This window comes from Camelus dromedarius, chromosome 31 (genome assembly GCF_036321535.1).
Source record: "Camelus dromedarius isolate mCamDro1 chromosome 31, mCamDro1.pat, whole genome shotgun sequence".
In the NCBI taxonomy this organism is placed as follows: domain Eukaryota; kingdom Metazoa; phylum Chordata; class Mammalia; order Artiodactyla; family Camelidae; genus Camelus; species Camelus dromedarius.
Window position 1 is genome coordinate 19,150,677 of NC_087466.1, and position 25,448 is coordinate 19,176,124.

Genomic DNA, 25,448 nt, shown 5'->3' on the forward strand with positions numbered 1-25,448 from the left:
CATGTTATAAGGCACTTTATTAAAATAAAAGTGCTTACATCCCTTTAATGTATTAATCTATTTCCTGAATAACACATGGAATATTTAACAAATACTGTACACCAATTCTGTCCCTTATAATAGTAGGAAAACAGTATTACTTTAGTTTGTTCACTCCTCCCAACTTCCTTTTACATTTCTGCTCACCATGGTATTGCCTATAGCAGTTAATTTTTCTTAAAAAAAAAAAAAAAAAAAAAAAATCCTAGCCAGTCTTCTAATTAGCAATTGCAAAGTGCTACGGATACCATAAAACAAATTCAAATAAGAATTCCAGGTAACTTAAATTAACACCAGTTTTGAGAAAACCATTTTTATTATCATCACCACCCAGCTTATTTGTGCTGGATAATGTACCAAATGGCCAGATCTTCTAAAGAACATCTACATAGCATTTCTTTCATGTTTCAAGAGATGAAAATAACTGTACAAGGTTAAGTACAAAAGTACACAAGACAGTGGACACGAAAAATCCATGTATGAGATTTTACCCCACCTGCAGCTTTTATATATTCGAAAAGTAGAATTCATGAACTAAAAAATATTGTCCTCCTATAGTACTGTCAAGTTTAATGGAAGTGGGTATAACCTGATAACAACACTAACACCAGTATCACTGATCTGATATTTACAAAAAAATTGTATTTTTCAATAAATTAAAGTCAATGCAACACCCATGCAAGCTAGAATGCTAGCTGTTTGGTGAACAAGGACCTGACATCAGAACCAGAAGTCTATAAAGTCCCAGATATTAAGTGTGATCTTCAAACTGCGTCCATTCCTCGCATTGATGATGTGAAACCCAATCCCATTCCTCTCTGTGTGTGGGTTTGTGATCTTGCCATTTCATATTGAGCATCTAGATTTCTAAATACTTCTTCTTGCTGTTTCAGTGTCTTGTAACTTTCTTCATCAACAGAGCTACATCCAGCTTCATCTTCACTCTAAATAACAGATATAAAATATACTATTAAAATGAATTTACATCGAATTAAGAAGTACTTCTCTCACTTAAAAGTACTGGTAGATCCCACTTTAGGGGTACATATTTGACCTTAATTGCCTTCCATTTAGTCATTCAGCTCCTATGGAATGCAAGGCAATATTCTTTCTAGATCCTGGGACAGAGTAGGATGTGACAAAGATCAACTTCATTTCAGTGGGCACGAAAAAGAACACACAGAACATGCCTGACAGTGTGTGAATAAATGACTCGGAGAAAAGTAAAGTAAGAAATGGGGATAGAGTGCTTCCTATTTTAAAAAATGTAGGCGAGAAAGACTAAAAAGGTGACTGTTTGGGCAGGACCCAGGATTAAGAGAGTCACATAGGCAGCTGAGGTAAGAATAATGCAAGGAAGGCTAACAAAGGCCCTCTGACATGTTTGAAAATAGCCAGGTCTGGGCAGCTCAGTTTAAGGCAAATTTCCCTTCAATGAAAAATGAACTGAACATTTGTGGACCTTTCCAGATTTAGGTTGTATAAAACCTAATACCTTATCTGTATATTTACATGTCATTCAGCATAAGATCAACTTTCTAGATCCTCTTTAAAAAAACAAAAAAGCTTCCTTGAAACACTGAAAGTTAAGAAGGTCCTACCCTCATTAAATGTAGTTAACCTTAAATGGGCAGTGACTATCATTTTTTTTTTAAAGCAAATTCATTAATTCCGTTTTTACAATTTCATTTTCATTTACTAAGAGAAGCTTATGATTGCAAACAAGATTCACCTAAGGCATAAACAGTAATAATCAACAAATGTGTTAATTTATGTTGAACAATTTGAACTGTCAACTAGTGACAATAAACATTGGTGTGTTATTTCTGTGAAATCAATGAGAACATAAAACAAAAAAGCATTAGAAAGTACCCAGAGGAGACATACCACTAAAATAACATTTGAGTTGAGAACCAATGTTATTCTAAAAATATGTTAATATGAAATTTAATATGAAGTGTATAACTCACCTTAATACCCATTAATTTCCTAAATTTGACATTTTGGTCCTTGTTTCCAAAATTCAATTTCTCCCATATTTCAGCAGACTGAGATTTGTCCTGTTAAGAAACACTGGATTTTTAGGATATGTACAATTTAAATATCTTTTATTAGCATATTAAATCTCTCCATAATATAGTCTAAGTAAAAGAAATAATAGCACTTATGGCATCAATGGAGTTTATAAATTACTTTAAGATTTCTACTATAGAATAATGACACAAAGAATTACTAATACTTCATAAAATCTCTCAAGAAAAAATATCAAAGCTAAGGAACAAACTCTTCCCCTTTAATAAATGTATGGAAATACGGGTTTCCTTTGAAATCTTGACTTAGACCATGCATTCCCCCCCCAAGTATTAAATAACTATTGCAAATTAAATTATTCTTGTCAGGTTCTTAGAAGATAAACCCAAACTAATCTCTTCTAATCCAAATTTATTTTCCTAAGCAACTGCTAATTAGGAATAAATGAGAAAAGAGGAGAGGGAATAAAAGAACTTACTCCTTCTTTCTTGCCTTGCCAAAGCATTTTCCTTTTCTTCTCTTGTTCAGCAAATTTCATTGGATTCACAGCTGCTGGGTTGTAATAGCTAGGTACAGCTATTCCGGTCTCTGCCAAAGCTTTGGCCTGGAGGGCTGCCATCTGAGCTGCCATAGCTATCTGAGGAGTTACTTGCGTTCCTGAAGCCAACAGGGCAGCAACATTGAGGACGGAACCTCCGGTTGCTGCAGCTGCTAAAGAGACAAGTATGGATTTTAACTAAAACAAACCTCCTGATTTTCAGTAATACAGTGTTAATATAAAATAGCTACTAATCTGCAAAAAAGTAGGATATTTTCACCAAATATATGGAAATGACTGAGTGTTAGCTTACAATGCAGTAACATTTTAGCAAGCATTTATTCAATGTATTCATCAACAAATATTTCTGTATATGATCCCTTATAGATACCCTAAAAACTTTTATTTGTACAGTTCTTTATAGCTTACAAAATGATTTCACAACATCTCATTTGAAACTTATACAAAACATTTAAAACTATTAAGTGGGTATTATGTACATTTAACAGATACTAGGCCCAAGTCCTATAAAAGTTAAGTGCCATGCCTGGTACTTTCATTTTAAGTGGTTGAGTTAGGAACTGAGTCAATCTTCTGTAAACAAGGACTGTTCTAATTACATTTTTCCTGTCAGTACAGAATATAAACTTTAAAAAATCTGACATTACTATCATAATGGGAATCCAATTATAAAAATTGTTATAATTATGTATAAAAACCAAATGGAAGATTATAAAATTTTAGGTTATTTTTAAAAGTACCACTATTTAGTAGGAATGTGAAAAACAACAAAAAATACCTTCCAGATTATGTTTCATACAAGCCATCTAATCACCTTTAAATCATCCTCAGGCAGTGTTCATGTCATGTCTAAAAAAAAACCTGACTGCTTTAACAGTTAAGATATAATACATATTCTACTTAAGTTTATTATCCTTTAACAAACTGCATTTCTAAAACCATAACTATAAGACATGTGCGGTGATGGTTAATGTGCTACATGAACAAGAATAGTCACTATTCGCTTCTCAAAATTATCTACATTGATGAAATCAGAAACATATATGCATGAAGATTTTTATGAAGTAGGAAAGTAACACTAAAATTAACATGTTCACAATTCAATAGTAATTTAAAAAAGATGTTTATAGCACACTGATGGGCAGTAGTGATCATAGGTGATTTTCTTCCTGTTCCTTTTCTGAAATTTTTACAAAACGCCAAACTTCCAAAATAAATTTTAAAAATTACCTGCAGCCATTTCTTGTTGTTTTTGTTTTTCAACCATTTCCTTTTCTCGCTGTTCTTGTAATTTCTTTGCCCTTTCCAACCTGTCAAAAACAATTTAAATAAATTAAAAACAATATAAAGCCAATATTTACCTCTATATGTATACTCATATAAGCAGAAGACATTTTATATGGAATTTTTAATTAAGTTTAACATCTTCTCCAAATTGGTATCTGTGTGTGGGGAAAAAGGTAATCATTCTCAAGATGGTATCAGTCAAATAATACCAATACTGGTTTTAAATATTTTTAAATTCACTGAATAGCCAACAACTGTTAATAGTTTATACAGTTCCCATAGAGAATGGTTAAAATGGTTAAGAAATAAAAATAACTGTGCTGGTTACAGGAGTTAAGGATCAAATTAAATCTTGCAAATAGACATACTCAGAAAATATGTTGAGAGCTGAGAAAATCTTAGACTATATACAATATTTACAGAACTACCTAAATGCTTCTTAGGGGAGGCTGATAGAGAATAAGGCCAACCAAAACATGCAGACAATGATTTTTATATTTATAGAGATTTTATCAAGTCTCTAAATTAATAAAAAGTAAATAGTCAGAAATAAAGAATTTTAAAAAGGGCAAGCAAACCCTAATTGCCATTCTGTATAATCTAATAAAATGGGAAAAAACTCAGTATTAGAAAATTACTTTCAGGAGGTGAAGAAATTTACTAGCAGCTTTTGAAACGTGAAACACAAACTTATCCTAAAACAAAACAAAAACAAATTTTGGTTCACACTAAATTCACTAATGAATACACATACTAAACTAAATGCACTGTCAAGTCAGTACCTACTTGCTATACAGCAAAGTAATGCTATCTTCAAAATGAGTTCCGGAGAGAGAAACCCCTTTTCTTCCAAAGATTCCTTGATTTACCAATCCTAAATTACACCACCTTTTCCCTCCTTTAATATGGTATAAAGGGGCAGCAAGGATTGGGGAAAATGTGTGGGTTTTTTTTTTTTTTGAGAGGGTGCTATATGGGTATAAACACAATGGTTGTAAATTGGCATTTGCTTTATCAATTGCTGAAATTACATAAAATGTAACAATCTAAAATTTTGTTCCCTTCAGTATGTATTGAAGACAGACATACAGTACAGACCTGAATTTGTCCTTGGAAAAAAGTTTCTGATTAGGATTAACTTTAAAATGTAAATCCACTGATATTAAAAGTATCTCCAAAGCAGTTTTAAAATAGTCCTCATTAAAAAAACAAAAAATGGTTTACATACTATAGTTTACTAACAGAAATACCACCCTTCAAATTTCAATGTAGCCAAGAAATAATCTGGTATTCTGAAATTAGAGCATTTCATGTAAAGTTGTCATCTGAAAAATCACTACGTAGACTTTTAAGTAAAAAAAGTTTTAGATGTTAGTGATAGATTCAACTTTAATAAAATCCAAAAATTAAAACACAATTAACCTACAGCAAATTAAGAACAAATTTTAGGGCTTTAAAAAATCCATGATCAGAGTTAATGGGCCATTCTTTATAAATCAGTTCAGCTACTGTAAAAATTATTCCTAACTCTGGTGATTTGAGTTTCAGAAAGAAAATGATTGACTACTATAGGTTGCATATTTTAAATGGTCATTGCAGGTTTGGAAACACCACCATTCACTAAGGTGAATGGAACGAAGGGATGAGCTCACACCTTTGCTGCTGCTGCTGTTCAGCTGGAGTTTCTGCCAGGCTGGGTTCGTAGGGCAGCAGCCCATCAGGTTACATTGTGATAACTGTATTTTTGTAATGAAAAAAAAAATACAAACTCAATTTCATAAAGAAAAAAAATTAAAATCAAAAGATTTTAGTTTTCAGAACATGGGAAAACCTGCAAACCAGCGCCTGGATTTTACCTTACTTCTTGCCTTTCTCTAGGAGGCAATCTTTTCAATGGTTTTGCAGATAGATTTCAACTAGATAGCCTTGCTGTGTGTAGTCCCACAATCACCCACCTTTGAAACACTAGAAAATTTAAAAATACAATGATTTTCCTATGCTGTCAGCAGTAAAATTTACAAGATCAAATAAATAGGCTGACTATTTGCCATCTTCATTATTTCAGACTTTGTTTTCTTAAAAAGGAAAAACAAAAAATAGACAAAATAGTTTTAAAGGCAAGCTTAAGAGTTTTTAAATCCAAGATTTTAAATTTCAAATGCAAACTAAAAATATTTAAGAATCCAGATTTGAGAAAAATGAATCAGTTAATCATGAAGGAAAAAGAGGAACTGCTTGCTGCAGACACAGAAATCCTTCTGGTTGTGCAAATAAGTAAATCTTTAAGATGAAAATCAACAAACCACTTAGTTGTATATCACAAAGGTGCCACACAGTCATGGCTAGATTTAATTATGTGAATTCTCTGACTGAAAGTATTTGTTATATCCACACAATTGAGTACTTCAAGATGACAAGGAAAAAAACAATGCATCAAATAAAAAATAAAAGCACCTTCGAGCTAAAGCTTCTTGTGCATCCATCGCTGTGTTTCTGCCTCTGAAGGGAGGTGGACTAGGAGTTCGGCTTAAACTTCTGCTGAATCTTCTTGGTTTTTCAATTCTCTTCTTTCTATCTCTTTAATAAATCATATTTTACATGTCTCAGTATTACCCAGTAATAATTACTTTGTTGAATCAAAACCAATTATATTTACATGGTTCAATAAAAATCAAAACGGTACAGGAAATAAATTTTGAGCCCTTTCTCTTCTGTCGTACATCTTCCATAGGCATCCCAAGTTCCCTGCATATAAGGTTAGTTTTCTATAAACCCACTTAATCATCTGTTTCAGATGGACATATAGGTTGTTTCCCACCTTTTACCATTACACCCAATGTTGTAGACACAAAATATAAACCACCAAAAGAATTACAAAAATAAAAAACAGACATTGATCAGAATAAAAAGTATCAGTGGTCAATATTAGAATCTCCATGACCTGAACTGCCCAAATGGCTATTAAAAAAAAAAAAAAAAAAGGTAATTAATGGTGAAATTATCATCTACCTTAGAGTGACTAAATCTAACTGGCAAAGTTCATTACTTTCTTTCTTTTTTTTAAATAGAGGTACTAGGAATTGAACCCAGGACCTTGTGCATGCTCTACCACTGAACTATACCCACCCTCTAACTGGTAAAATTCAAATTAGACAACTGATTTAACGAGCAATAAATTAACAAAAAAGCTTTCCCACTACTTCAATACCAGTATCTGTGACTATAATGTACTATTAATAACTGTCTTATATGACTAGAGAATAAACATATTCTCTGAATATCCATAATTAAGTGCTTTTTATTACAGTTCCTGTCTAAACAAATCAAAGCCTCCTTCCAATCAAGACAAGTTGGAATTAATAAGCTCATCTTTTTGAATAGCTGAGATAGTATAAGCAGTATGCTGGGTTAAGCACGTATGACTTCACATTCAGACACATTTGGGACCCGGTCCTGGCTGTACCATTTAGTAACTATGATACTGGGTTTCTTGGGCAGGTTACTCAGCCTCTCTAAGCCTTACCTGACAGACCCTGTGAGGGGCCTATTTGATTTTACTCAAGATGAGGAATACCTACCGACTTCTACTTCTCGTCCTACTCCTGCTTCTACTCCTATGCCTGTGTCTTGATCTTGAGCGGGAACGAGATCGGATCCGACGTTTTCTCTCCCTGCTTCTGGATCGTGATTTCTTCCTGTCTCTGCTTCTGGATCTTGACTTCTTGCGCTCCCTACTCCTGGATCGAGACTTCTTCCGCTCTCTGCTCCTACTACGATGACGCCTGAAATTAAAGTGCACAAGTTTCTATTTACTTTTAAGAGTTGTGCCTTCAATTACGGACATTATGAATTAATTACTTAAAGTGTATGCACTCAAGACAGGCAATAAACTATTCTGGGTTGTGTATAGAAAGTATAATTGAAGTTTTTAATGGAAGGAGGTATAACCAAAGATAGACCTTTGTTCTTGTTTGATGGAAGACAGTGAAGTTAAAGTAATAACATGTCCCAATTTAAGATTCTGTTTAACAGTTTAAAGTCTATTGCCTTACCAAACTACTTCTTAAGTTTAAGAGTAACAAGCAAGTTATTCACTTCTGAAAGTTTTTTGACCAAATCTGATATTACACATACACTCCCCACAGAGGTCTCCAAGTATATGATGTTAAACAATGGCTTCTTAAAACAAAAATGCCACAAAAATTCAAAACATGATCCAGTTTCTCAAAATTCTTTTAATCTATACCTAAGAAAACTTAAGAGTTTAGCAACAAACAAGTCCTCCATCAGCAATGTAAAAAGGACTGTTATACTGGCAAACTGTATTAACAGTTCAGCAATGATTTTTTTTCATTTTGTAGGACAAATCAAGAAATATAGTTGTTAATGTTAATTATGAATATGCTAATTATACCCACCCCTTGTTCCCCACTCTTGGATACCATTTTTGCCTTTATGAGGAAGCAAAGACCACAAGACCAGGTATTAGTGGACATTAATAGGCCAAAGAATGGATCAAGTTAAAAAGTTAAAGCTCTAATCTGTTCTTAGAAACAATCTGTACATATATGTAAACTAAAAAAAAAGTGCAGTATATTATATATATGTATTTACATGCAATATAATGTATATGTGCAGTCAAACTAATAATTTCTAATAAAACTGAAAAAGGAAAACAAAGAATGGATCAAGTTAACCAAAAATACCAATTTTCTAAGATTTTTTTTTAAGGTGTTGCTTGGTTATGTGAATGTGGAATGTGAAACGTGAAACTTTATGTAATTTAAAAGCTCTCTAAAAGGCACAAACTTAGAAAAAACTTACCTTTCACGAGACCTAGATCTTGAATGACTTCTGCCTCTTGATGACTTTCTTTCTTTGCGTTTGTGTCTGTCCTCGCCATTTTCAGATGAATTTAGCCGCTCTCTTCCTTTATCAGAAGAATGTTCTTTGTCATTATGTTCCTCAGACTTGTGTTTCTTAGAGGATTTATCTTTGGATTCATGTCTTCTTGCCTGTTTTAAGAAGAAGTTGGTTCTTTCAGGAAAATAGTGCAACAAAGAGAGTTAGTATGGGTATCAATAGCAAAAATGTTGTGATGCAACATTAGTAACCTTAGGAGTGTGTGGCAAATTAAAAACAGATCTAGTTTCACATCACCCAAATGTTGCAGATATATATGCTAATTTTACTTTTTCTTTATAAACCCCCAAAATGCAGTTTCTACCCCAAAATATTTTCAATCACAATGAAAGTGACTTTCAATGATGAAATAATACTGAAAAACCATTATTTCAGGAAAAGAAGAATCCCTGACGTTTCTTTTATCTTAAAGAATAAGGGAAATACACACGTATCAAAATTTTTTCACTTTCCCAACAAACCTTTTAGAGAAGCAGACCATGTATATACATCAACTTCTAAATGCATAGTATATAGTATTTAAGTTTAAAAGTTAACAATGATGAAAATGAAGGACACAAAGAAATGCACCAGAAAATGCATTTCCAATTAGGTAGCTAAATAAAATCAACCTAAGCATTAGTATTTTCTGCAACTTTAATTTACTTTACGTAGGGTTGAAGTGTCCTTTTTAATAGCTATAATGCCACATCCTCTCAAAAACATGGCTCTTTCTTGATTTTTCTCCCAATGTCTAAACTGTGAAGCAATCACTTTTCATCTTGTAATATCCCAACAGGCTTGGAGTTCTATTAACATTTCCTGTACCTAGGGTAGAAAATGGCAACCATACCTGTTTTAATTTTTATGAAATCAAACTAGTATAACATAATTAATCCCTATATTACGAATACATACTTCCCCCATATTCTGAAGGATTATAAAAACCAAGGCTTTTGCTTTCACAATATATGCATTCAGAGACTGAGCTAAAATTAATTGTATGATCAAGTCTCCATCCTACACTCATACTGAATTAGAAAGTACTAAACATTAGATTTCCCCACATTAAGATTTGTCAAATCTATCTCGCAGCTAAAGCTTAAAATCTTGGACATTTCAGACTCACAATTTTAAAGCTGGAAGGAAACTCAGATCCTCTAATTCTCCTTACTTCACATATGACTAAGTTAAGATTTAAAGTCACAAAGCTTCATATTAGGAGAGTTGAACCCAGACCCCATGTTCTTCTGATGCCCAGGCCACCGTTTTCCACCACAGTAGGACACTTATCTCATATTTTCTAAAACAGACCATAGCATTAAACCATGCTTCCTTCCACTCAAGATTAACTTTTCTTAAAAAAAAAAAAAAAAAAAAAAACTTTGGTCAAACATTATCAAACATGCATGGTGATATATCTGAAAAGGGTCAATTTATTATTCTGCAGAAAAATAAGAGACCTGGAGACACAGCTAAATTTTAGTTTCACTGCCAGTTCTCTATAATGAGCTTATAAGAGTATTTCCTTGATTTTGCCATATAGTGGCAAACTGGAAAAGCTTTAAATGGTTAAACTTGCAAAAGTTTTAGAGTTTACTTCAAACCATTTTCCAAACATAACATTATTAAAAAAAAAACCATTAAAACCCTTAACTGATTTAAAATATACTTAAGGGAAATAGGAGTTTGAATGACTAATAGTTACCTTATCATGAAGTAGGCTTATTATTTTGCTATCTGAGTCTGCAGCGTCTTCAGTTCAGTCTCTTCGCGCATTAGCACGCTGAGTATGATTTATTATAGAAATGTTATCATGTGAGCTAAACAAAATAGTCATTTTCACAAAAACTCTCCTAAATTAAAAATTTAACAGAGCTTCCATTAGGGGAAGAGGTGAAGTCCCTGCCCACATTTGTTTTAGGAGTCCCTTGCCCAGCCCCCATGAGACTCCTCCTCCCTTTTTGGCTGTTACTTCTGCTCTTCCTTTGTTGGCTCATTTCTTGTCTTCTCAGGTGGGCAAGTTAACTCCTCTGCCATATAGCTGCTGTCTTTATCCTCAACTTTTGCTGTCATCACTACCTTTCCAGCTGTCCCTCACTGACGCTTTTATTTCGATTCAATACTATTAGGGAATCGAACTAGTTTACTAATGAAAAAGACTCTTGTTGTCTTCCATAAAGAAAAAGTAGCCCATTGATATCTAGGGTAGTGCTACTTAAAGATGATTGCTATCTAAAAATCCTGAGCAGTCATCAGGCATAAGGAGACTCGGGACCTCAAATTAATGGAAGCTCTGTGTGACAGGCCTAAAAAACCAATCATATTCTTCATATGAAATTTTTATTGTGAATATTTTCACAACATAATATAATTAATAGTTTCTGAATGAACTTTTCATATAAACAACTATCTTCTTGAAAAATGATGAATCCAAATCATGCTTATTTTATAACCCAATTAAACCTTTAAAATTTCAAGTTTTGGTACTTACCTTGACAATATCATATATTCACACAAACATTTCTACCAGATACTTTACAAGTATTTTAAAGTGCCTATTCACTACAAAGTGTTAATTACCTCTTTGCTTCTGCTCCGGCTCCTGTGTTTTCTTCCTTCATTATCTGTAAACACACAAAAATTCACCATAAGATACAGAAATAACTCAAACACAAATTCCAACTCATATAAACAACAATCTCTGTCCATTCAGCTAACTAAATCTGTTTACTAATCATCCGCCAAAGCCTATTTTTTAATGGCAGGGGCAGGATCATTCTACCATTAATACTGTACATATTTGAAGCAAATCAAGCAATCTGAGCAAACCCAAATATAATCAAGTAAGTGAGCAAAAAAAGTTCCCCAAGTCCCTGTTTTATGACAATGACAAACATTGTCTTTTGGTGGTCAAAGATCCCCAATATTTTACAAAACATTCTAACCAGCCCTCCTTGTTTCCTAGTACACAGCAGAAAGGTCTTATTAGAGGTTACACTTAAAAACAAGAGAAACAAAGAATGCAAGAGAAAACAAATAGGCTAAATTACATTTGGTGCGTTGTAAGTAGTCAAAAGGATGTTGTATTTCAGAAAAATTTCCTTTCAAAACTGGCTATGATAATAGTGTGCAATTTCAACTATATAGATAAAAATTACATTTGAACCATTTTGTTGATGATTATCTGTGGGGGCAAAGGGTAATAATTAGAGCCCAGGTCTTAAAACTTTTAAATTCGTTTCTATTCTACTTCTCACCTCGCTACTTCATTAATTATTGATTTATCGACAATACATCAAGCATTTTCTATACCACATCAGTCTAGTTTTTTTCCTTTAAAAAAAACCCTGTATTAGGACATTTGTATTTCTTATAATTGAAAAATTCTACAGAAAATTACCAATATATTTTCACTAACCATTTCTCAATTGGAAGAACACACATTAATTATACCAGTAAATGAAATTTATGTCTTATACACAGTTCTACATGCATTGTTAAAATGCCTGTAGTGATAATTACCATTTCCAGCAATTCATACCTGACTTTCGTTTTCTTTCTCTTGACCTTGATCGTGATCTTGAATAATGATGTTTTGAGGCTCTAGGAGAAACAGATACATCTGACTGCTCTTTTTTCTTATCTCTATCTGGGGATGTCTTTTCTGGGGCTAGTCCATCTCGTTCAGTATCACTAGCCTAAAAGTTTAGAGAAAAATAGCTGTAAATTCTTAACTGCATTTAAAACTTTTCTAATTTCTTAAAAGAGTCGGGGGGGGGGGGGAGGAAAGACAGTCATCCTTGTTTTACAAAATTAAAAGAAGAAAATCAAGAAATAAGAACAGGTGATTTCCAAGTAGCTAAATGTGCTTTGTACCTGATAAGTAGGCCTGAATAAATTCACGACTAACCCAATACCAAAGAGACACGTGTAATTACACAGATCTATTTTTTTTAATTTTTAAAAATCATAACTTTTATCAGCTTAATATAAAATAGGGGAAGGGGAAAATAAGGGTCCCAAGTGTTCCCAATAAATATTTAAGCAGAGAAAATAGAGTCTGCTTTAGATTTGTAAATTTATTTAGCTGACTTAACCAACACTTGTACTTAAATCGGCATATGTTAAAAAGGCATTTAAAATGAGCCGTTAGAGGTTAGACTCAAAACTGTAAAATCTTAAAAAGCAAAGAGAATGTTTCTAGAATATTATAAAAGAATAAACAGAAAATAAACTTACCTATCTGAGAACCCAATATTAATTTCATTAACCCTCTTTAATGAAAGCCCCTTGGCACAGTGCTGCAGCAAAATATGGTCTGCCTCTCCTCACATATGCTCTGGGCTATGGAAACATTAAGTTGTTTCTGCTTTAAAGCACTTTATAAAGTCACAACATAAAGTTTTTAAAAGTTAAAACAATAATCAAACATACACACTTTTCCAGAAACCTGATACCTAAGAGAGTAGGTACCATTACCTAAATATCAGTTCTTTGTTCTCCAGTTACAAAAGGCAATTTCACCTGCCTTGATCACGACAGTACTCAGAACAGAAATCAAACGTGAAGAAATGAAGACCAGTTATTAGTTTTCCATTAAAAATAAAGTATTTCTGTGGCTCTGCAGACATGGTCCAAATTACATGTAACAAGAGTACCACACACACAAAAAATTTTTTAATGAGTCATAGGAAAAAAGCTTTAAGGAGAAACTAGAATCTGAATGTTCCTGAGTCAGATTTTGATAAAAGGCAGAGTAAACAGTTACAGTGATATGTGGAAGGTGGACAATGATGACCTATTTAACCAGAGAGGGAATATGAAAATAGTCACCATGTCTGGGGAGTTGATTACTTAGTACAGGAGCAGGCAAACTACAGCCTGAGTTTGAACGGTGAGTTAAGAATGGTTCTTACATTTTTAAAAAGGCTGTTAAAACAAGCAAGCAAATGTGATGGAGACTGTGTGCTCTATGTGGTCCACAAAGTCTAAAATTTTTACTACCTTGCCCTTTATGAAAGAAATCTGGATTGGATAAATAATGAATTACTATACATTTTCAGCAGGAGGAACAATGAATTTCTAATTAGTCCAGAAAACAAACACCATGTAAACTAAACAGGGAGTATTTTAACAAATAAAGTGTGAGAGGGTGCATTACTTCAACAACTATTTTATTAGGGTCAAAAATGCACCTAACTAGACCCGGAACTCCAGGAATAAAGTGATAAAAGGGAAGGATTTAAAGCTTAGTTGGGATGACAGAAAAATTAGGTGTTAAGCCTCTAACAATGCTACCAGAAAACCAGTAAGAAACAGGAGAAACCAACTAACTACTGGGGAGGCTCATTTGAGCATATATGCTTCTCTAGTTTCCTTGGATGATTTCTAGAATCATTAAGTTTTTGTGCAGAAGGCTCTTATCCCTTCGATTCACATTCAAGTTTCTCACTTTACAGATGAGATCCAGCAACATCAGTTGCTTCGAACTAAGACACTGCTCTCTTTGCTGTCTACTATTAATGCATGATACTGTATCACACAAATAAAGACGATGCTGATTTTCATAACTTACACTGGTCACTTTCATTCCTGTTCTTATCCCTATTCTTAAGTACTATTTCAGACTACGACATGCTGTGTGTTAGTAAAGTTACACTTAGCAAAATAAAAGCAACAGCAAAAACTTTAAAGCACTGCTATCACTTTCCTCAGCGCATGCCACTTTTCTGCCCAACAGAGAGAGCATTCCTGAACCGCCAGCACGTGTCATCCACTTTTATAGTTCTAGTTAAAAACCTTTTCAAGGAAATGTATGCATCTAGCCCAGGAAATAACTTTTCCGTCAAATGCTTATTAACATCACAGAAACCTGGCAATAGGGAAGTCAAATATTCCTGCCTTAAGGGAAGGCACTTACAGCCATTTTCTTTTATAGAATATACTGCAGGACAACAGCAAAAACCACTGTATCACCAAACAGATATTAATAACGGGTGGCACTTAGGCCAGGCAAAACTTTTATTTCCACGAAGATATTCTATAGTAGCATAACAAAAATATCCAAATAAAATCAATTGAGTATTAAAACTTCTCTGAAAATTTCTAAGACTTTAATTAGTAGGGATCTATACATAAATCTTAAATGCTAACTGCAAAAATGCCCTCCACTCCAGCATCTGCTCTATTAGGACACCACGGTTTCTTAAAATTTACATCTTCTTTAAAACCCTAATGACACTCAAGACATAGTATACAAATGTTTTTCCAGTGCAAAGAGGGTACAGTGGATTTAATACTAGGCCACCTCTCCAGGGGATCACGTCTTTTTATTGAACGAGGCACTGCATAAAAAGATGTTTGAATTGGTTTTTTAAAATATCTGAGCCCAAGTAAAACAATATCACACTCTACTAACAGTGTATCAAGAGGATGGAATACTATTTAAACAAAGGAAAACATTAAATCGATTAGTTACAGAGATACCAAATAGCCTGCCAACTGTTTGAAACCGATTCTAAATTCAATTGTCCAAAAAAAAAAAAAAAAAAAAAATCGGTTCTAAATCCAATCAATTCAGTATGGGGGCGGGGAGAGGGGCAGAAAACTATTCCTAATTCCAGATATCCCAATGATTAGGATGGGTAAACTACAGGTCTTTAATCTTTACAACTTAAGTTTAATAGTCCTATTTATTTCTGAAAACAAGAAAATACAACTTTTTTAGTCAGTGGAAAGAAATGCAAAATGCTTGCATTTTTCTTTATCTGGGTTAATTAAAATGAAGTAATCACACCATAATGCGATGCATCAGGACTGGGCATTTTATACCCAAAGCAGGCTTTTTTTTCATAGGAAATAATTCGAGAACTATAGTTTTATTTAAAATTAAACGGGTTAGTGAGGAACTCTTAAATTGAAAATAACAACGCCAATGATAGGGCTTGATCATGTTTCTCAGACTTCAAAATGATTACATCAGGAGCCGCTTCAAAAACAGCAGCAAACAGAAATCGTAGTTTCAAAACCTTCTCCTAATTAAGTCTAATTTTTACTTCCTTCCATCAATACCTTCCTTCGCTGCTTACTAAGGAATAAACTAAGGTTTACACAGACGGAAAAGTAATCGAAGTTATGCAACTAGAATCATCGAGTGCAGGCAAAAAAAAAAAAAATCGCTGCAGAACTACTCTCTTCTCACATTCTATCCCTTAGAAGGACCGCCTTTACCCAACACTTTTCAGAGATGATCCGTGGTCTCTTTTTCCTTCCTCAGCCCTTTCCCACCACGATCGTTAAATGTCTAAACCCTAACGAAACTCAATATAAATCACCAACCATAGCGAGTAAGCTTAACCGGAGTCAACTCCGTGGCCCAAAGGAACACGGGGCTGGGAAGATGAGGAAAGTTCTAGAAAAAAAAAAAAAAGACACTCCCAGAAGCTCCCCACCCCCATCGACACCGCCTTATTTCCCCCTCCCTGCAGCAGGCAACCATGATGGCGGGCGCAGAAGAAGGCCGCGCCGCCATTTTGTCCACACAAACGCGGACAACAGCTCCGGGAGCCGTTCACCTCTTCTTCGGAGAGGAGCAGAAAAATAACCCTGACTACAAACTCAAATTGAGCACCTACCGCCATAGTCTAGGGTCTTGGCCCCTAGGGCGGCGCCTCCTCTCGCCGCTTTCAACAGTACCGGCCGACTCGACGCCTCGCCACAGACTGACTCTCTCGCACGAGAGACCCGGATGGCACAAAGGGGATAAGGCCCGGCGCGTCGCACAGCTCGCTGGGAGGAAAAGGGGTGGTGATAAGAGTTTCTGTAGCAACGCCGTTCGACGTTGATTGGTTATCCTTTTAAAGGGGGCGTGTAAATCCAGGGAAGGGGCGGGGCCGATAACACACCCTTGAATGCGCAACCTGATTGTGGGAATTGGTGGAACTTAGGGTGGGGCGACTTCCTAGTTCGATTCTAAAGCAATCTTGGCCCCCTCTGGCCGCCGTAAAAGGGGTTGGGCTTGATGTTCTCCCGCCAATTTAAACTTGTGGGATGGACCCTAAAGAGGCCAGGGGCGGCTGTGGGAGTCAGGAAGAGGAGCGATAAACTTGTTTTTCAGTTTCTTCAATTGCAGGTGAGGAGAGGGAGCCGCGTTGCTGTAGGGAGCTGGGGATGGGATTAGGTCGACACAGCAGAGGCCTCAGCTCTCTTCGGGGTGTTTTCCCCTCAAGACGCTGGCGGGAGAGAGGCTGGAGTCGGTTCTTGCCGGCCCCAGTGTTCAGCTGAAAGGATTTACGCCTGGAGGCCTAACTGAAACGACTTCAATTCGTTAACTCTGTTCACCCAGCAGCCCCATTGATCTCAAATTGTTAATCAAAATATGTCACTCGTTTGCTTAGTATCTTTCCCTCCCTAGTACTGAGGATGAAACCCAATCTTGAAATAGAAGATTTATTTAGCTCCACCCATTCGTTTAGCTCCCACACTTTTCCTTTCTTTCTATGGCCCAGCAGCCTCCCCAAACTCATTCCACCCTCTGAGCCTTGGCACTCGGCCTGCATCTTTGTTCCCCGAGTTGTGCATAGTTGGCATCTTGCTATTCGAATCTCAGCCCAGTTGTTATCTCTTTCCCTTCCCAAACAGGTCCTTCTTATGCGCCCCTCCCCACCATTCATTTGAGTACTGTTTGTAGTTGTACGTTCACTTATTTTTTCTTAGGGAGGCAGTACAACTGTTAATAGCTGGCATGAATTTGAGTCTTGTCTAGCTACATCATTAACTTGATTTAGGTGACCTTGGCCGTTTACTTAGTCCCTGACTGATGTTTCTCAGCTGTAAAATGGGTTGTGTAGATTAAATGAGTAATGCCTTCAAACTATTTTGCCTACTCAGTACCGTGTTTGTTTTATTTTTGTCTGTCCTTCCTACGGGAATAGAAATTTCATAATGGCAAAGAACTTTTGTCTTCTTTACAGCTGTATTCCCAGCTTTACTTGGCATATAGTAGGCATTCAATAAACATTTGTTGAATGAGTGAGTGTTATACACCTGAGAGGCTGATGGTATTTCTCTATTTCTTACAGATGTGGGACACTGAGACCTATAAAAGTATACACTCTAACCCGTCCCTCCTGTCTTAATCTCCTCCCAACTCCCACCCAAATACAGCCACTAAGCTATTGTCTGTTCTAACGTGCTTTGTTTTTGTACTCTTGCATAGTAAGAACTCTTTTCCTATATTGAAGAAGCTCCTATCAACCTTAAATTTCTAGCCCAAGTGTTACTTGCTTCCGCAAGTAACAATATTAAGTTAGCTAACATTTAAAATTGAGTGCTTACCATGAACCAAGCACTGTTTTGTGAATATTTAAAACTCATAGTGACCTTTCCAGCTACATACAACTACATTCCTACTTTATAAATGAGAACTGAGGAACAGAAAGATTAAGCTACTTGTTACTTCAGGACAACTGGCCAGTAAGTGTGATAGAGCACCAAGTCAAAAATCATTTCTTTCCTGTACTGTACTTTCCATAGATTTAAAAACATTTCTGTGAGCACGTATCAAAACAACTGTAACTATTATGTTATCATTCCCCACTAGTCTTGATTCAAGGATTGTTTCTCATTTTAGTATTCTTCGCCCACCCAGACCCAGTGAAATGAGTTACATAAGTCTTTGCTAGTGAGATAGTAGTTAAGTGACTCCTAAGGTTACAGATATGCTCTTTGGTCCAATCAGAAACCTAACCCATTTTTTTCCTTCTCTCCTTAACATTTTCATTTATAGTACAACGATACTGGAAACATAAATTGACTTTTTTTTCTTTAAAGTTCATCTGAAACCCTACTGTCCTAAGATACCCCAGACAGCCTGACTTCAGAGCCTTCACAATTTATTGCTGTACTGATTAAAAGGTTTTTTTTTCAAATGAAAATTTGTTTTAATTTCAACTAGACATACAAAATTCTGGAAGCTCTAGGATACATTGGTAAGATTGGAATTGTTTACTTGTGTTCCTAAACCAATATGTTCTTCTCTGGCAATAACCTGAGCTCTAGTTCTGTTTATCTTAATGGTCCAAAGTGTCTAGTGACCACAGAAATAACCTGAAGACAGAGAAGTCTTTATTTATTGATGTGTGTCTATTTATATATAAATTTTTTTCTTTGATAAAGCTTTTTTATTTCCCAAGGAACTGGATTCTATGCAACAATGTAATCTGGTCTCTAATTTTATCTGTTGTCATAGGGTAATCACTGGTTCCTGACCCAGGAGAAACAGTCTCAGAAACATGTGGAATGATATTGAGCTGCTAACAAGTGATGATACAGGAAGTGGATACCTAAGTGTTGGTTCAAGAAAAGAACACGGAACTGCTTTATATCAAGTAGATTTACTAGCAAAGATCTCCTCGGAAAAGGTAATGGTTATGGCACTGACCATTTTCATTCACAAAATTTGTACTAAGTGCTAAGTAAGACTGGTAGCCACATAGTAGATGTTTTATAAATGAATGTAGCCCTTTCTCAGGGACTCGAGGTTCAGATTACTGGAAATTTCCATCTGAATTCCCCCTGCATCATCTCACAGACAGCATTTCCAAAACTGAACTTTTCATAGCTCATTTTGACATTTTGGACATACACATATGTATAAAATGATACAAAGGATATCCACCACCAGCTTAGGAAATACAACATTACCAATAGAATTGAAGCAAGCCCCTGGGGTCCCTCCCTGACCCCATGCTCTTCATACTCCACCCTTGAGTTCAGCACTCTGCTGAATTTGAGATTATCTGATCCTTTCCATGCATTTCTTTTTATATTTTAATTCACCTCTTTTAATAACTGTTTCCACCATTCTCACTCCAGGGTTGAAACCTTATTCTCTGTCTTCTGTGGAAAATGTTGCCTCAAATGTAGGCTTTTGACTTTTCTTCAAGTTAATTTCTATATGTATTCAAAGTAACTGGCTGATAGGATTTTAAAAAAATCATTTTTTATGCAGCTTGCATCCTATCGTCAGACTGTACTGCTTCATGGCATTTGTAAATTATAGAATTTATAAATATGATGAGTAGTACAAATAAATTGTATTATATTCTTTCATATTAAATTATTTATTTGTTAAAGGCAAAAGTTTACTATAAACTCTGTAATAAGAAAGTGGTATTTCTTTATTTTTTAATATTACCAGCAGCCTTAAAACATGGACGTGGCCCAGGTACCTCTTGACCTCTGGGGGCTCCTGTTGTAAAATAATTGTATTAAGCTTTGAATAAAGTTAGGAACTAAAATTCCACGTGTTACTAGGTTGGAGCATCAGTTGTAACAAATGCTATGTTCAAAGTCCTTGTTAGGCACTTGGTAAGGAAACATTATTTCTTCTTCTTAGGATCTTTCCTTAAATTTACACAGACAGGACACAAGGACTAAAAGATACCTAGCTGTGCAAGTCAGTATATGCCAAATATCAAGTGAATGGTACAGACAGCAAATGCAGTAGGAATTCAGCAGATGGAGAGCTCATTGTGGGTTGGGACAATTTAAAGAGCATTTTGTAAAGAAACTAGCACTTGACTTGGGCCTTGAGAAGAAGGAGGGAAAATAAAAACACAACTTACCAAAATATGTGGAATGCAGTGAAAGGAGTGCTTAGAGTGAAATTGAATGCCTATATTAGAAAAGAAGAAAGATTTAAAATCTAAGTTTCCAGTTGGGAAACTTTTAAAAGAATAAATTAAATCCAAAGTAAGCAGAAGACAAATAATGAGAGCAAAAAATTGATGACATTGAAAATAGGAAATCAGTAAAGAAAATCAATGAAACCAAAAGCTTATTCTTTGAAAAGATCAGTAAAATCTATAAGCCTTTAACCAGGCTAAGAAAAAAAAGAGGGAGGACACAAATTACTAATATCAAAAATGCATGAGGGGGCATCACCACAGATTCTATGGACATTAAAAGGATAATCAAGGAATACTATGAACATCTCTGTGCCCACTAATTTGATAACCTAATAAAATGGACCAATACCTTGAAAGAAACAATCTGTTAGAACTTAGACAAGAAGAAGTAGACAATCTGAATAGGCCTATATCTATTAAAGAAATTGAATCAATAATTAATAACCCTTCCAAACAGAAAGAACAAGTCCCAGATGGGTTCACCAGTGAATTCTACCAAACAATAGGTAGAAAATTATACCAGTTCTCCATAATCTCCTTCAGAAGATAGAAAGGATACTTCCTAACTCATTGAGGCCAGCATTGCCCTAACACTAAAACCAGACAAAGACATTACAAGAAAACCTCAGATCAATATCTTTCATCGGCACAAATGCAAAATCTTCAACAAGATATTGCCAAATTGAATCCAACAATACATAAAAAGAATTATACACCATAGCCAAGTGGGAATTATCTCAGGTATGCAAGGCTGGTTCAACATTTAAAAATAAATTAATGCTAAGGTGATAGATGTGTTAACTAACCTTATTATGATAATTATTTCACAACATATATGAATATAAAATCATCACATCGTACACCTTAAACTTACACAATGTTATATCAATAAAACTGGAAAGAAAAATCAATGCAGCCCATCATATCAACAGACTGAAGAAGAAAAATCATATCAATAGATGCAGAAAAAGCATTTTTTCAATATTTTCTATCCGACACTCATTTATAATAAAAACTCAGTAAACTAGGAATGGAAGGGAACTTCCTCAATTTGTTAATGAAAAGCTACAAAAACTATAATGGTAGAAGACACAAGAAACTTTCCCACCAAGATCAGGAACAAGGCAAGCCTACTCCCTCTCACCACTCCTTTTCAATATCATATTGGAAGTCCTAGCTAGTTCAATAAGACAAGAAAAGGAAATAAAAGGCATACAGATTGGGAAGAAAGAAATAAAACTCTTTGTTCACGCATGACATGATTATGTAGAAAATCTGACGGAATCGACAAACTTGCAGAATTAATAAGCGATTATTAGCAAGGTTGCAGGATACAAGGTTAAGATGCAAAAGTCAGCTGCTTTCCTGTATACCAGCAATGAACAAGGAATTTGAAATTAAAAATATAATCCAAAAAAATCTTTGCAACTTTGGATTAAGCAAAGACTTCTTAGATATGATGCTAAAAACACAAGCAACCAAAGGAAAAAATAGGTAAATTGGGCTTCATCAAAATTAAAAACTGATGTTTCAAAGGATACAGACAAGAAAGTGAAAAGACAACTCACAGATGAGAGAAAATATTTGCAGATCATCCATCATCCTACAAGGCGTTTGTATCCAGGAAAACTCTTCCAACTCAATAATAAAAAGACAAATAACCTTGTTAAAAATGGGTCAAAGACCCTAACAGACACCTCACCAAAGAAGATATACAGGTGGCAAAGAAGCATATGGAAAAATGCTCCACATGGTGGGTCATCAGGAAAATGCAATTTAAACCAATCATGAGATACCGCTGAACACCTATTAAAATGGCCGATATACGGAAAACTGACAATACCAAATGCTGACAAAGATGTGGAGCAACTCTCATTCAGTGCTGGTAGGAATGCAGAACGGTATAGCCACTTTGGAAGTTGGACAGTTTCTTGCAAAACTAAACATACTCTTATTATGCCACCCAGCATCATGATTCATATTTATCCAAATGAGTTGAAACATTTCTACACAAAAACCTGCTCATGGTTGTCTATAGCAGCTTTATTCATAATTGCCAAAACTTGGAATCATACAAGATGTCCTTCAGTAGGTGAATGGATGCACTGCGGTATATTCAGACCATGAAATATTTTCAGCGCTGAAAAGAAATGAGCTGTCAAGCTATGAGAAGACATGGAGAAACCTTGAATGTTTATTACTAAGGGAAAGAAGGCAACCTGAAAATGCTGCATACTATATGACATTCTGTAAAAGGAAAAGGCTGTAAAAAGATCATTGGCTGCGAGGGTTTGGGGGTTGGAGAGAGGGTTGAATAGGCAAAGCACAGAGAATTTTTAGGGTAGTGAAAATACCATGTATGAGAGCATAATGGTGAATATGTCATTATATATTTGTCGAGGTCCACAGAATGTCCAGCACCAAGAGTGTACCATGATGTAAACCATGGACTTTGGATGATTATGATGTGTCAGTATAGGTTCATCAATTACAACAAATGTGCCAGCTGGTGGGGGATGTTGATTACATTGGAGGCTATGCATGTGTGGAACAAGGGATATATGGGAAATCTCCGTACCTTCCTCTCAATCTTGCTATGAACCTAAAACTGCTCTTAAAAAATAAAGTCTTAAAAGGCAGGGGGGAGGGTATAACTCAAATGGTAGAGTGCATGCTTAGCATGCATGAGGTCCTGGGTTCAATCCCCAGTACCTCCTCTAAATATAAAGAAATAAATAAACCTAATTACCCCCCCCCCAAAAAAAACCCTAAATAAATATATGTCACTCTTCAAAAAAATAAAATAAATTTAAAAAATTTAAAAAGAAGAGGAGGAAGAATAGCCCAAGCAAAGAGAACAGCCTGGGTTGATCCCTAGAAGGTGCAGCACAGTTCCTTCTCTGCAGTGCTTTGCTGTAACTTTTCACTAGTTTAATAAGCAAATTAAGATTATAAAAGGGGTCAGTAATGTGGTGGAGTTTTCGAGTTACACCTGGAGAATGTGACCATTGAAACAGGCATAAAATGAACTGATTGGCTTAGTTTGTCAGGGAAGAATAAGAATAGTTAATACTTGTCAAGCATACCCTATGGGCAAAGGTCTCTTCTAAGCCATTTACATATCCGTTTAATCTCCCTACCAGCCGTGTTGTAGGTATTATTACTATTGTTATTATTATCATCATCATCATTAGTTCTGTTTTCCAAGAGAGTCCATTGAAGGATTTGCCTGAGATCACTCAGCTAGTGACGGGCATTCTCAACCACTAAGCTGTCCAAACTGCTTCAAGATACATATGTGTGGGAAACTAATCAGCAGAAGCTGTGAAGTGGAGACTCATTTGGCTTGCATGTGTTTTTCAAAACATTGACTTAGCTGCCAATATTTAAAAACTGGAATCTTTCACAGAAAGATCCAGATTTTCTTGGTAAATTGGAAGCTGTGACCATGCCAGGGTCACATTTCCATGCAGCTTTAATCTAGCTGAATCTGTTCTCTCTAGTTTATGTGGGGCCTTGTGTCCCCCAGTCCACAGTACACCACATTCCTCCTCCCTGTGGTATCCCAGACACTGAGACTTTCAGCCAGAATTGGTTCATTCACTTATGTTAATACCTGCTGGCTTCTACAGGTGTTAAGATCGACCCTTAGGACACAAGGACTTGTACTTGGGAATCCTTTGCCCTTCCCTAGCAACCCTGGGCTGTTTCCCTCTTTTAGGCTTTGAATGGATCTAAGATACTGCATATGAAAAGCTTGCCTAATTAGGTATATGTGCTAAAGAAAAAAGGCTTGTGCTTGGGACTATGATGACACTATTGATTAGTATTGTCAAATGGTGTATAAAAATGTTTTACTTTAGTCATGCTTTTCCCTCCCACAGGCCTCATTAAATCCACAAATACAAGCATACAGCTTAAGTGATGGGTTTATCATTGTAGTGGACCAGTCAGTGATACTATTGGACAGTATTTGTAGATCGCTTCAATTGCATCTTATATTTGGTAAGTCTAATGTAATGCAATAGAATAAATCGGAAGTCAGATACATCTTGTTAGAAATTTCTACACCATTTCCTTTTCTTTATTATTTCTAAGACTCAAAATTGGACTGATTTCAAGAAATTAATCTTGAGCGTCTTGTGCTAAGTACCAGATGCAAAGGATGCTGAGATGATCCCTTCTCTCAATAAGTTGAAGGGAAAACATACATGGAAAGCAACAATTTACTTGTATGATTTTCGTATTCGAATGCTTCAGAAAACAGTTGAGCCCAATTATGTTCAACTTCCTGAAATCTTGTACATAATTTCAGTACCATCAACAGATACTTGAATACTTTTAGAACATACAGCACTATGAAAAGTTTTAGAACTATTTATGAATTAATTCTTCATTGAGTTAAAGAGCTTCAAGTATGTATGTGCAAATACGTACTTAAGTGTAAATTAAGGTACAGACAAGTCAGTGATTGTGCTGGAAAATAGGTGAAAATATTGTGAAAACTTTTGCTGAAATTTTGAGAGAAAGATGGTGGTTGAAGTGTTTGCATAAGAACAGCTGAAATTTAATTAATTAATTAAAAAAAAAAACTTAGCTGAAGAGAAATCAGAGGGTATGCCCGTGAGAACAAAATCTCAATCACAATATGCAGGACAGAAACTCACATTTTGTGGAATCTTACTGTATCTACCCTGATGGTTCCACAAGATTCACAGTTTCACCAATGGAAAGTGAGACTGTTTACATATAATGCTTTATTAAAGATTGCTGCTGAATAATTTTAGTTATGAGCAGTGTACATGCGACTGCTTCTCTTGGTCTTCCCCTTTCCATTTCACCTCCGGCCCCCAGCCTTTTTGCTGTCATGCAAGCAGTAACTTCCTTACCTCCTTCAAGTCTTGTTCAAATCTCACCTTATCTAAGAGGGCTCTCCT

General features: G+C 35.3%; 2 protein-coding genes across 7 annotated transcripts in view; one reads left to right on the top strand and one right to left on the bottom strand.

Annotated features, from left to right (window-relative positions):
- Positions 1-16,592, bottom strand: RSRC2 (arginine and serine rich coiled-coil 2). Of its 6 annotated transcripts, XM_064481264.1 has the most exons (11): positions 16,456-16,587; positions 13,061-13,165; positions 12,363-12,519; positions 11,402-11,445; positions 8,741-8,953; positions 7,495-7,698; positions 6,371-6,493; positions 3,860-3,939; positions 2,549-2,781; positions 2,010-2,099; positions 1-983 (listed from the first exon to the last, which is right to left on the bottom strand). In XM_064481264.1, exons 3-11 carry the CDS (start codon positions 12,441-12,443, stop codon positions 804-806), a joined length of 1,248 nt encoding a protein of 415 aa, XP_064337334.1. In that variant the 5' UTR covers positions 12,444-12,519; positions 13,061-13,165; positions 16,456-16,587; the 3' UTR covers positions 1-803. The 6 variants fall into 6 exon arrangements, with proteins under 6 accessions (XP_064337334.1, XP_010994208.1, XP_031298455.1 ...); XM_010995906.3 differs by lacking the exon at positions 13,061-13,165 and having other exon boundaries at positions 2,549-2,778; positions 8,741-8,931; positions 16,456-16,592; XM_031442595.2 differs by lacking the exon at positions 13,061-13,165 and having other exon boundaries at positions 2,549-2,778; positions 16,456-16,592.
- Positions 16,593-16,681: 89 nt separating this feature from the next.
- KNTC1 (kinetochore associated 1) overlaps positions 16,682-25,448 on the top strand; it is a 64,136-nt gene continuing 55,369 nt past the window's right edge. The window contains exons 1-3 of the mRNA XM_010995908.3: positions 16,682-16,952; positions 19,071-19,242; positions 24,396-24,516. Coding sequence (XP_010994210.3) covers positions 19,114-19,242; positions 24,396-24,516 — 250 coding nt within the window. The 5' untranslated portion in view covers positions 16,682-16,952; positions 19,071-19,113. The remainder of the gene's footprint in view (positions 16,953-19,070; positions 19,243-24,395; positions 24,517-25,448) is intronic.

Excerpts from the sequence above, each read along its gene's own strand:
- RSRC2 (XM_010995905.3), bottom strand. Across the intron at positions 11,446-12,362 it reads AGAAAGAAAACGAAAGTCAG|ATAATGAAGGAAGAAAACAC; the intron begins GTATGAATTGCT and ends GTGTGTTTACAG. Across the intron at positions 7,699-8,740 it reads AGATCTAGGTCTCGTGAAAG|GCGTCATCGTAGTAGGAGCA; the intron begins GTAAGTTTTTTC and ends CTTTAATTTCAG.